This window comes from Entelurus aequoreus, linkage group LG16, assembly GCF_033978785.1.
Source record: "Entelurus aequoreus isolate RoL-2023_Sb linkage group LG16, RoL_Eaeq_v1.1, whole genome shotgun sequence".
In the NCBI taxonomy this organism is placed as follows: domain Eukaryota; kingdom Metazoa; phylum Chordata; class Actinopteri; order Syngnathiformes; family Syngnathidae; genus Entelurus; species Entelurus aequoreus.
In genome coordinates, this window is record NC_084746.1 from 43,648,815 (window position 1) to 43,662,295 (window position 13,481).

The 13,481-nt window shown below is 40.8% G+C and overlaps 2 protein-coding genes across 4 annotated transcripts in view; both read left to right on the forward strand.

The window, feature by feature from the left end:
- larp4b (La ribonucleoprotein 4B) overlaps positions 1 to 5,002 on the forward strand; it is a 36,169-nt gene extending 31,167 nt beyond the window's left edge. For both annotated transcript variants that reach the window (XM_062023065.1, XM_062023066.1), the window contains one exon: positions 1,450 to 5,002. In XM_062023065.1, the coding sequence (XP_061879049.1) occupies positions 1,450 to 1,770 (321 nt within the window). In that variant the 3' untranslated portion in view covers positions 1,771 to 5,002. The remainder of the gene's footprint in view (positions 1 to 1,449) is intronic.
- A 2,020-nt stretch (positions 5,003 to 7,022) lies between these two features.
- The window catches only part of LOC133631063 (disco-interacting protein 2 homolog C-like), a 95,977-nt gene continuing 89,518 nt past the window's right edge, over positions 7,023 to 13,481 (forward strand). The window contains exon 1 of one of the 2 annotated variants that reach the window (XM_062023079.1): positions 7,023 to 7,483. In XM_062023079.1, the coding sequence (XP_061879063.1) occupies positions 7,405 to 7,483 (79 nt within the window). In that variant the 5' untranslated portion in view covers positions 7,023 to 7,404. The remainder of the gene's footprint in view (positions 7,484 to 13,481) is intronic. The other variant, XM_062023080.1, reaches the window with a different exon arrangement.

Below are 13,481 nucleotides of genomic sequence, written 5' to 3' on the forward strand. Positions count from 1 at the left end.
GCTTTAGCTTTGTAGTTAAGTCACTGTTTTAAGTGTCCGTCTCTTGTCCACACGCAAACGCATGCTTTTGTCTTGAAAAAACAGAGACTTTTGCAAACGCTGGCCAAAGTGTAGAGTTCCAAAACTCTCCGCTTAGTGTATGCGTGTATACGGCACAAACGGAGCTTGTGATGACGCGTAGGTTGTGTGATGTCATTTCTAAAGCTCAACACACTGCCTTGCTGGCTTTAAACGCTATAAGAGGACTTACTGTATGTTTGAACGTAAACATGAATAAAAAAGACACTTCAAAATGGGCTTTGCGACACTCCTGCCAGCGCTAATGACAGTCAGCTATTTGGATACAATCGCCGTCGAAAGGTACAACATTACCTCATGTTTTAGTCCTTATTTTTCGACAGATCATAAAGTTAACTTACGTGTGTTGCTTCCATTGGTGTAGATGGAGCCGGGCACGACCGTGCACACGATTAAAAAGCGACCAAGCAACAACAAAAAACATGATGTATCCTCCTCCTCCTAGTGTGTACTGATGTTAAAGACTATACCCTTTTATTACACATGTACTATATCACTATATCGAGGATTAAATGTTTTATAATTCCGCAAGAGTTTTGCAGCGGCACACGCACGTACGTCCGTGCGCTTTATATAGGCACTTAAACATGCAAAAGGGTTTCCTTGGCTCGTTAGTACATGCTGATTTTAGAAATAATGTACACTTCGCTGCAAATGTAATATATCACCGTGTTGCTAAACATGTTATAATTCTATAAGTGTTGGGTTTCAGCAGCACAGGCGTGCATGTGCGCTTTAAACTTTGGGGGGGAAAAAAGATACATAAAGTTCCCAGGGCTCTGTGTACGTGCAGGCTGGTTTTAAAGATAAGGTACATGTCATTGTAGGTCTAGTATATCAAAATAAACATTATAATAACAGAAGTGTAATGCCACTGAGTCAGCTGTTGCTGCTTTTTTCAGGCTTCTGATTGGACAAAATGTGCATGACAGCAGGTGTATGCGTTTATGTGTAGACATAGACAGTTTTGAAACTACACTTATGTGGATGGAGATCGTTTTAACCTTAAATATGCATTTTTAAAACTCTCTGTGTTCTTGTGGACATGGCCTAAATCGTACGTCAGCAGCCAAGAGGAGCTTTTGTTACCTGTTCTGAAAAGTGTTAGTCATTTATATACTAAAGAATGTTACGGAAATCGTGTTGAATTGAGAATCAATTCTGAATTGAATCCTTACCCCAAGAATTGGAATCAAATTGAATTGTGAGGTATCCAAAGATTCCTGCCTCTTAATACATACATCCGTCAGAAATATTACTGTGGTTTATCATTATACCGGTAATCGTTACATCCCTACTTCGACAGCGATCACTGTCATCGGTTGTTGTTGACTGTTAAGTCAAGTGACTACTGTGTGTTTTTGGTGTTAGGAGCAGAGGAAGCCTTCTTACGCTGAGATCTGCCAGCGAGCAAAGGAGATGGCCACATTGACGCAGCCACCGACCCCCAAGGAGGCCAAGCCCGCAGGCGAGGAGAGGAAGTGCCCTGATGCCGCCGTCCCAACAGGGGAGGTCAAGGCTAGAGAGACATGTCCCCCACCTTCCTCTAAACCTGGCTCAGCTGCTGTTGCCACAGGGAGACCCCCACGGGAGACCCGGAGGCCAACTGGGCGCTGGGCCTCACCACCCCCACACCTAGGGAAGACCCCCAGCAAAGATTTCCACCACACCCCTCCCAAGTCTCCACTGTAGGGCGACTCCTTGCCTCTTGCCTAGAGTACCCCCCAGCTTCACTGCATAGATGTGTTCAAAAACAGGAATGCATCAGGGCTACACCATTCTTCTTCTTTCCACACTCTACAGCTTCACACAAGCATTCTGGATCAGGGCTTGCAGACATAAGCACTTTACTGTGCATGTAAAGCACCCTCACCTTCTTTTTATTCTATTTATTTGCTTTTTCTATTTTCTTTTTAATTAGGATTTTTAGTTATGTTCAGTGTCTTTTTCTTATCTCATTATTGGCTCAAAAAGCTCTCTGTGACGGGATGACTCTAAGCAGCAGCAGCACCAGGGCGTTGTCGATGATGGCAACAGATGCCAAATTGTTTGGTAGTAATGGTCCTTGTCTCGGCTGAGATGTGGTTTTTACACGTGGTTATGTCCATATGCAAGATTGAACATCTAAATGCAATCAGAATGAGACTCCTGGTTGTTTGGCCTATTTTGTTGGAGATTTTGTAAGCTCAGTTGAGTTCTGTTAAGCATCTCTGCTAGTTTCTTCTCTTGGCATGGTCAGCATTGTTGGCATGGTTCATGACGTGAGCTTAACTGCTACTATTGACCATAACCTCTTGGGGACATAGCATAAGGATCTTCTTTAGTGTGGCATGAAGGTGACGACGTTGAAGAAAAGGAGAAGGTCAACGCTTACTGCTCACAATATGTCCACCCCTTGTAGGCAAAAGACGGGGGCGGGGCTAGACGTGTTTTTGTGACAGTTGAGCAGCAGTGTGTTTGTTTTCACAAAGGCAAATATTCAGGATGAGAAGTTTGGAGTATGAGCGCAAAGGAGGAGTCAAGCTAAAGGGGTCATGTGATGTCTTTGTTTTGTGAGCCAGTATGCACCTTGTTTTTTTTTTGTTTTTTTTATAAACACTGTTGCTGACCATGTTTAGTCATTCCTCTGGGGGAGGATGTTGAAGCTTTTCTTAGTTTTTTTTAGACAGGAATTTGAAGGTAGAGTGGCATTTGAGTTGGTGTTTTTGGAAAGTAGCAGAGGACGATAAGAGCGCCCCCGATGAACCCCCAATGAACATCTTGCATGCAAGGTTTGCGGGCAGAGCTCGAGGTCAGCGGGCATGAGGGAAGCTGAGCGCTCTGTGGAGTGTAGCAGCCTCTTTGGCACACGCCGCATGTGTGCTTCCAACCATTGCAAATGTACATAAGACAAACATCCAGCCAGTTTCCCTCCCTTGCGTTAGTTGAGAAAGTCGTCGCCCCTCAAAAGAAAACCACTGTACTGATGAAACACCACACGGGATGGCGCTTGTCCCGCCAACGTCTTCCTGCCGTGTGAAGCATTGTGGGTAATTCCGCTGGGGAGATGAGGGAAAAGTTTTGATTTGGATTGTTTTTCTTTTTGAAGGACTGAAATGCACTTGGATGGCTGAATTCTTTGCGTATGGCTTATTGATGAAGCAGTGCGGTTCCTTTAGGTCGCCACACAAAACACACGTAGAAGAGTTCCATCCAGTGTTTGAGAAACTTGAATTTTATTTAAACTTGAAAAATGACTTTGCCTTAACTTTTATACAAGATGAGCATAGAGTTTATCCCCCGACACACTAAAGACGATGATTTAGTGACGAGTCTTACGAAACCAGACTACACAAAAAAAATCTATCAGCGTTTTTCTTTCCTTCACCCATTTTTGTATAATGTGAAAAAAAAAAATAGTTTGGATGGTTATTTTTGTTTAGGGGGCGTAAATGAAACCTTGTAAATGCAAAAGGAGTCAATACTGTATTAAATATATGCACTTTGAGGTGTGTGCTTTGCTTGTACAGTTGTAAATAATCAAAAGATATAAGAGGTACCTTCAAAATGACCATTATAAAAAAAAATCTATTGATCTTGTTGAGCTATTAATGTCACTATGGAGCTGGACGTAGGATTTAAAAATACTTCATGTTGTTTTTTTTTTTCTAATTGGAGTTTGTGTAGGACTATGTTGAACACTTTGTACGGTTTTTTGTTGTTTCATTCCATTATGTCGCTCCTCCCGTCGTCGTCGTCGTCATCCTGGTCAACACAGTGGCTTCATTCTTGTTTACATGAGGACAACACGTCTATCACTTCTTTGTCCACACGAGACTTTTCATTTGGCCCGCAAACATGACAAACAGCCAAAAAAACTAACATTATTGTAACGTCCTCAACTGCTTCATATGAGTGAGAGAAGATCTCTACAGATGTTAGCTTAGCATAAAGACGAGAAGCTATTTCATTTGCACACATTTTGTGACTTTATGTTCCAGTCAACGCTAAGCATTTGTCTCTTTGTTAACTTTATAGCTTTAGCTGTTTGGCGGCGGTCAAAGGTTGAAAGACAAACCCTTTCTAGTCTTTATGCTGAGCTAAGCTAAGGCCATGGGAGCTCGACCATGCATGTTCCTTGAGCCCAGTCCAAATGTCATCGTCTGTCATACATTTTGTTCTTCTGAGGTCATGTGACCCGCAAACCACATTTGAAGCACAGACAATAAGCCTTCATGGAATGTTGATCTTCTCTCTCGCCTCCCCATGTGTCTATTGGATTGTTCATTTGTTGCCTCCGTGGACAAGAAACTGACTCTTGGCAGAGGTTTCAAAAGCATTTGACCACAAGAGAACGCCCAGTGGTAGTGTCACCTGTACATACAGCCTTTGCTTGCTGCAGGGGCGGGAACTGCTGATTGACTCATTGACACTTTCCCTGGATGGGATGGGACTGGAACTCTCTGGGCCTGAACTGTGAATGTGTGCACGTGTGGACTAACCTAAGCACTCTGCCACAAAGATGGCCGCCATGTCTCTCCTAGGCTTACAGGACAAGCCTACATATCGCCCCCTTGTGGCCCGTTTTGACAGTGCCAGTGAACTTTGTTTTGTAATGTAAAAACCCGAGGAATGCACAAAGACTGACTGGAACAAGACTCGGTTCTATCTACTCACTGTGGTTTAACCCATTAGCGCTAACATACACGCTACGCTAGCAGCTGTGGACAATCGTTGACTGCATCAGGGCCCGTCTAACGCCAATGTGGGGACTCTTAGTTTTTTGTTACCATTGACCTTTTTCTTCCATTAGAGACTGGAATCAAGCGTTTGTGTCGGCTATAGATAATTTAAGTTACTCTTGTGTCATGATGTTCAATTGTCTCATTTGGAGGAAAAAAAAAACATGTAGCTTACTGAAAAAAATAAACATTTAGGCACTGTTGAGGAGACAAGTGTGTCCTTCAAAATTTGTGCAGTGATTTTCTATTTACAACTGTTAATGGAATTTAAAAACAAAGATGCTATTTGAATGACTCAAGGAGGGCTGTGAAATTCAACAAGTTAATGTGGGATTAATCACAAAAAATGATCGCATTTGTAATGTATCAACACAGATTAGGCACTCAATATATTTTGAACACACATGCGTTATACCTTAACCACTGGGTTACTGGAAAGGCGGCAGGTGTTTTTAGTGATTAGGTCGGGGGTCAGCAACTCGCGGCTCTTAAGTGCCGCCCTAGTGGCTCCCTGGAGCATTTTTAAAAAAGGATTGAAAATGAAGAAAGATGGGGGGAAAATACATTTTTTGTTTTAGTATGGTTTTTGTTTGAGGACAAACATGACACAAACCTTCCCAATTGTTAGAAAGTCCACTGTTTAATATGTATGTGTGTATGCTTCACTGATGACAGTATTTGGTGAACATCGTTTTGTCCTACTAATTTCGGCGGTTCTTGAACTCATCTTAATGTGGACTGTGATGCAACAGTTTGTTTACATGTAAAATCTTCCACGCCTTCTTTGTCTCATTTGTCCACCAAACGTTTTATACTGTGCGTGAATGCACGAAGGTGCGCTTTGTTGATCTTATTAATTTGTTGGAGTGCTAGTCAGGCATATTTTGCAAGTGCATGACTGCAAGCTAAGCAATGCTAAAATGCTATTTAGACTAGCTGTGTGTACATATTGCATCATTATGCCTCATTTTTTGATAGTAGGCTAATATAGACACGTGTTTCCTTCATTATAACACTTATATAAGACATTTAAAGTAATTTTGATAGTAGGCTAATATAGACACGTCATGTGTTGCCTTCATTATAACACTTATATAAGACTTTTAAAGTCATTTTGATAGTAGGCTAATGTAGACACGTCATGTGTTTTCATTATAACACTTATATAAAACTTTTAAAGTAATTTTGATAGTTGGCTAATGTAACTAACATAGACACTTACGTCATGTGTTGCCTTCATTATAAGACTTATATACGGCTTTTCATGTTTCGTGGCTCCAGACAGCTTTGTTTTTTGTATTTTTGGTCCAATATGGCTCTTTCAACATTTTGGGTTGCTGACCCCTGGATGAGGTCAAAGAAAAGACGAATGAGAGGCCGAGACTATAAAAATGGGACCCACTACCTCCCTGCTTGGCACTCAGCATCAAGGGTTGGAATTGGGGTTTAAATCACCAAAAATGATTCCCGGGCGTGGTGCCGCTGCTGCCCACTGCTCCCCTCACCTCCCAGGGGGTGATCAAGGGGATGGGTCAAATGCAGAGGACAAATTTCACCACACCTAGTGTGTGTGTGACAATCATTGGTACTTTAACTTTAACTTTTGTGCTCGGTGGCAAATTTAGCTTAAAAATAATGCCTGATGGGACTTGAGATAATACAAGTGTTTTCAGTTCAAAAAAATGTTCTGTATGACTTTCTAACCTAATTGCAGTTGTGTCAAAATATTGGGGTCTCAAGGTAATTTCAGTTATGCAAGCAAGTAATGGACTGTGAATTTTTTAAAATGATTAGTCACATCTCAAAAGTGTAATTCAACTGAAGAAATTAATAATTTGACTGCATTAGTCTCAACCTATCTCATTGAGATCCACCACCGCGACCCCAAAAGGGACAAGCGGTAGAAAAATGGATGGCTGGATAGTCTCAACCTTCGTTACACATCTCCTTCTTTACCGCAAGAGGGCGTCATTGTCCACCATTGGTTATAAAGTTTGACAGTTATTTTCAAAAATGACTGAAATAAATATTAAAATAAACTTTTCCCACAGTTATCCACCAGGGGGAACCAGAGAATAACAGCTGCTGTCTAAAGTTGTAAACATAAAGATGACGTAAACGGCAAGGAAATATTGGGTTCACTTTCAAGAAACGTTTCTTTTAACTCCCGAACAAAGCAGTCTTTTTGTATTTTTGTGATGATCTCAACATGTATTCAAAATGCATGATGGTGACATTTAGACGTAGCCAAGTGGATTATTTAGAAACAACAAAAAGTGGATGGAACCTGTCAGGCGTGTAAAGTTAGCAGTAGTCAGAACCATACCCGGAAAACGCAGAGGCGTCTTTTCATAGTTGTGTGTACGTTGTGCTGCAGCGTAAACGTTGCTCTTATTTTGTTAGCTGAAACACCGGAAATTGCTGCCTTACAATTTTGCGAACTTGATGACTCCAGGAGGCGAGCTAAGCAGCGTTGCTGCAGCATTCAAGCATCGAGGATTGGACTCTCTTTTTTTGGTGTATTTTCGAGAGAATTTGACGAAAGACAAAAGCAGCCCAGCGAGGCTCCAGAAGCACATTTAAGGCGCCTGACGACGACGGTGGAATGGCGGACCGGGACCCAGCGTCAATACCCGTGGAGGTTCGGGCGAAACTGGCCGAGCTGGAGTTGGAGTTATCCGAAGGTGAGTGCCAGAATTCGCCCGCCGAACTTGGTGGTTCTGCTCGGCCTGCTTCGCCTCTGTGGTTCGGTTGGTTGGAGAAGGTCCAGAGGTGAAAGGTCAAGTTGAAGTTGTGTTGGAGGAGAGGTTCTGATGAAACATTACATCCTGAGTGCGGTGATCCAGTTTAAGGATATTAACCACACATTTGAGTAGAAATGAGATTGGAAAGTATGTTTTTTTTGGAGCAGAATGCTGCACTAACTGACGAAATGAACATCAAAATATTCTTACGTGCACTGATTGAAGAGTGACGCCACATGTCAACTTCCTGTCATCCAAGTTTTCAAAGCATTTCCATCTGAGCTGGCATTATTAGTGGAAGCTTTTCACGCCATCAAACAAGATGCCCAGCGTGATATGTTGTAGATGTCACTTCTTCTAATTGACGGTCTAATTTATTTGTGTACAATCATGACAATTTCATGCCTCACTAAGACACAAAGAAGCTTTTTATTGAGATTTTCAATGTAAGCATTCAACCAGAAGAACTTTTTAGGCCTGAAGAGGAAGAACAGCCTTGGTGGTCTTGGTTGGGCACATTTCTTCTAGAGTATTTCCGGTACTTGACTTTGTGTCAAAGGAGGCAACACAAAAGTGCATTCAATGAACTTGGGCAAAAGAGCCTTCCTCTTGGAAGGAACCCTCCAGCAGCTTCCTCGTGACGACCTCCATCACGTTGCGGCGTTTCTCAGTAGCATCCCAGCAGGCGGCGTTCATATTGATTTTCCCATCAAGCTCTTCTTCCTTCCGTGGATACGTCACGTCGTTGGTAGCGTGGTGTCGTATTTCAGCTCCATCCTCGCAAAAGCATTCCATCAGCTGATTCCTGAAGCTGAGGGAAACTGGTTAAGGGGGGGTTATAAAAGATGACATACATTCCAGCACCTTCCTTCCTTTTAGTGCCGCTGCATATAAACAAGCGTGGAAATGGGGTCACATGACCCGCTGCATTATTTACTTGCTGAGCTTCCAGCCCCCCGCAGACTTTGACCTCATTTCTCATTTCCACGCATCATCTGTCCTGGGGTGGCGGAGCTTCATCTTCATCTTTTTGTCTTCCTCACCTCATTGTGATATGAAGTAGACATGTTTGAAAGGTCCAACTGGATCATAAACGTCTAAAAGAGTTGTGACAGGTGACACCGCTTGTCGTCTTCAACGACGTCCATTTTGGGGTCCTGTGCATGAGGCCACCCTAGATCCCGACTGTTACCATGGAGACGTCATTCCATCTCCTCCTCCTTGCAGTGACTTTGAATGTCCACAGGTTTTTACCAAGTAACACCTGCTGCCATCTTGGATTCCCCCGAGTGATGGATACTGACGTGACCCAATGTTAAGTGAGAGTAGATGCCGCTGACATTTGCAGATTTCTGTGGCAAGGCATCCCTCCTCCACCCCCCGATACCCAGAGACCGATGATGACAAACGTGGGCGAACCCTCACCAACATCATTATCCCAACATTCTCATCACATCAGGTTGATCAATATTCTCAATCATCATTCTCATAATCATTGTTAGAATTGATATTCTCATCATTATCCTCAATTAACATTCTCAGTATTGCCCTTGCATCAACGTCATCCTACTTACTGTAGAATTCTCCTCAACATTATGCTAATTAACATTTTCATCTTCATTATTTTCATCATTCTCATAATCATAATTCTGATTGACATGATCATTTCATAATCATAATTCTGATTGAGATGATCATTTTCATCTTTATCCTAATCAACATTACCATCATCGTCAACATCTTCACAAATAACATTCTCATCTTCCCAATTAGCATTCTCATATTAACATTCACATCATTATTATTCTCTTCATTCTTAAAGTGTTCACTCAATTAACATTCTCATCATCATTCTCATTAACATCCTATTTAACATTGTCAATGTCTTCCCAATTAACATTCTCACCAACATTTTTCTTTGTTGTCATCCTAATTAACATTCTCATCAACATCATTGTTCTCATCATCACTGTTGTCATTGACGTCATCCCAATGAACATTCTCATAATTTTCCCCAACATCAGCCTAATTAACCCTCTTATCGACATCTTCTTTGTCATTACCCTTCTCATTAACATCATCCTAATTAACACTCATCATCACTCTCATAAAACTCAACCTAATTAACATTCTTAGCAACATCGTAATTGTCATATTAACATTCTCATCATTATTGTTCTCTTTATTCTTAAAATTTTCACTCAATTAACATTCTCATCATCATTCTCATTAGCATCCTATTTAACGTTGTCATCGTTTCTTATAATTTTCACTCAATTAACTTTCTCATCATCATTCTCATTAACATCACCCTATTTAACGTCATCATCGTCAATGTCTTCCCAATTAACATTCTCACCAACATTTGTCTTTGTTGTCATCTTAATGAACATTCTCATCAACATCATTGTTATCATCATTGTTGTCATAGACGTCATCCCAATGAACATTCTCATCATTTTCATCAACATCAGCCTAATTAACCCTTTTATCGACATCTTCTTTGTCATTACCCTTCTCATTAACATCATCCTAATTAACACTCATCATCACTCTCATAAAACTCAACCTAATTAACATTCTTAGCAACATCGTAATTGTCATATTAACATTCTCATCATTATTATTCTCTTCATTCTTAAAATTTTCACTCAATTAACATTCTCATCATCATTCTCATTAGCATCCTATTTAAGGCTGAAACGACCCGTCGACGTAGTCGACGTCATCGGTTACGTAAACATGTCGACGCCGTTTTTGTGCGTCGACGCGTCGCATATTTACGTCACACTACCGTCATGGCGAAGCGCAAAGCAGACGATCAAAGCAGACGATGCGAGCGAGGGGGAAAAAGCACGCCAAAAGTCATCAAAAGTGTGGGAGTATTTAAAAAACGGCCTAATAATGTTGTTGTTTGCACACTGTGTCGAGCGGAAATGGCCTATCATAGCAGCACAACGGCTATGAACGAACATTTGAAAAGAAAACCATCAAATAGTCAATCGTCCGCGCGAGCATACGTTGTCATCATTACACAAAAACATGAATGTGTCATTTGTATCTGCTAGGGGTGTAACGGTACGTGTTTTGTATTGAACCGTTTCGGTACGGGGCTTTCGGTTCGGCACGGGGGTGTACCAAACGAGTTTCTAAGCTAAAGCTAACTTTAGCTGCTAAAGTCTTAACAAGCTGCTTTGCTCCTTCTGCCTCTGTCTCAGCACGCAGCATTGTCCCACCCACACAACCATCTGATTGGTACACACAAAGCATTGTCAGCCAATCAGCAGTGCGTATTCAGAGCGCATGTAGTCAGCGCTTCAGGTGTTTAGCAGGTGAGCATCAGGCAGCGGACTCTCCCCAAATGATAATAAACACCTCCCAGTCAACTACTAGTAACATCACTATGAGCCCGTTGACCTTCTAGAAACTTAAACTGCAGCTCAGCTCACTCGCAGTCCTGGCTTGAGGTGAAGGCTAATTAGCTCTCAGTTCCAGCCACATCGACCCCTTCTGAGCGCCTATTTTCAGCTGCTGGGAATATTGTAAACATGAAAAGAACCAGAGCATGTAGACATGCTAACCTTTCTTCATTACAACTGTTAGTCACTCACTGGAATGAGTAGAATTGGTTATTGTGTACTGTGTTGGACTGGATGTTTATTTTGCACATTTTAAAAGCAATACTTAATGTTTACAGTGCTCCAGAATATTTAGATTGGCACTTTTTTGTATTGGAGGTTTATCTTTATTTTTGCACATTTTAGCAAGTAAGCAATACTTTCACTTTTGTTGAAATGTTTACACTGTTGTTACAGAATATTTCGTTTTGCACTTTTTTGTATTGGATGTTTATCTTTATTTTTGCACATTTTAAAGCAAAATAAGCAATACTTTTAATTTTGAAATGCTTATACTATTGCAGAATATTAAGATTTGCACTGGATGTTGACTTTTATATTTGCACATTAAAAAGCAAATAAGCTACTTTTAATTTTGTTAAATGTTAAAAGTTTTAAATGTTTACATTGTTACAGAATATTTAGTCATGTTGTTGTCAATGTTGACTGAGTGGCCATACTTCTTTTTTTTTGTAAATAAAAGCCATGCCTTTTGAAAAAACTGGCCTACATTTATTTTTTCATCTTCATTTTGAATAAAAAATAATCGGTAAAAGGAAAAAATAATCTATAGATTAATCGAAAAAGTCTATAGATTAACAGACTAATCGAAAAAAATAATCTATAGATTAATCGATAGAAAAATAATCGTTAGCTGCAGCCTTAATCCTATTTAACGTTGTCATCGTTTCTTATAATTTTCACTCAATTAACTTTCTCATCATCATTCTCATTAACATCACCCTATATAACGTCATCATCGTCAATGTCTTCCCAATTAACATTCTCACCAACATTTCTCTTTGTTGTCATCTTAATGAACATTCTCATCAACATCATTATCATCATTGTTGTCATAGACGTCATCCCAATGAACATTCTCATCATTTTCATCAACATCAACCTAATTAACCCTCTTATCGACATCTTCTTTCTCATTACCCTTCTCATTAACATCATCCTAATTAACACTCATCATCACTCTCATAAAACTCAACCTAATTAATCTTAGCAACATCACCCATCCATCCATTTTCTACCGCTTGTCCCGTTCAGGGTCGCGGGGGTGCTGGAGCCTATCTCAGCTGCATTCGGATGGAAGGCGGGGTACACCCTGGACAATCATAATTCCCATTAAACTAACAAGTGACTGAAGACTCTTTTACAGATACGCATGACTGTTACAGATGCGCACACACACCTCCTAAATAAATAAACAACAAATAAAATAGAATCAAGCTGTAACCTGAATAAATATTAAACATCAAAGTGAATTTTTTTTTTCCCCATTTGGTAAAAACAAGTTCGGACATTTTTCGTGTTTTTGTTGCCATCCATGATCATGGCTTTCGCTCGTTCATCTGTGTTGATGGGCTCATATTGCCCATCCGATTTGAAGCTGAAATATTGCCACCAAGGGTCATTTGGCTTTAGTTTGTAATCTTATTTTGAGACACTTGTGATTTAGGGCTATATAAATAAACATTGATTGATTGATTGATATTTTCCCCCCTAATTTTTGTTACTTCACGTCACTTGCTTACAGGCGAGTCGCAAGGCTTGCTGTCTGCGTAAAGCTGGCGTGTCACTACACATGCATGCGCGAAGGCTACGTCAATTCCTGGACTTGCAATTTTTTACGCCTTGCGACGTCATGTTCTGTGATATTTTAAAGTTTTATTAATGTTTTGTATAAAAAAATAGCTTACCTAGGAGTAAAATAGGACAAGAATATAAACATGAACAAGGGGTAGAAAAAAAAAGTGTTATCGCCACAATTTCATTTATTTTCACTCCTCTGTATTAGAGATGTCCGATAATATCGGACGATAAATGCTTTAAAATGTAATATCAGAAATTATCGGTCTCAGTTTCAAAAAGTAAAATGTATGACTTTTTAAAACGCCGCTGTACGGAGTGGTACACGGACGTAGGGAGAAGTACAGAGCGCCAATAAACCTGCCGGCCCAATCACATAATATCTACGACTTATCACACACACTAGTGAATGCCACGCATACCTGGTCAACAGCCATACAGGTCACACTGAGGGTGGACGTATAAACAACTTTAACACTGTTACAAATATGCGCTACACTGTGAACCCACACCAAACAAGAATGACAAACACATTTCGGGAGAACATCCGCACCGTAACACAACATAAACACAACAGAACAAATACCCAGAACCCCTTGCAGCACTAACTCTTCCGGGACGCTACAATATACACCCCCCGCTACCCCCCCCCCCCCCACCTCAAACCCCTCCCCCCCAACCCCGCCCACCTCAACCTCCTAATGCTGCATGTCCCAAATTCC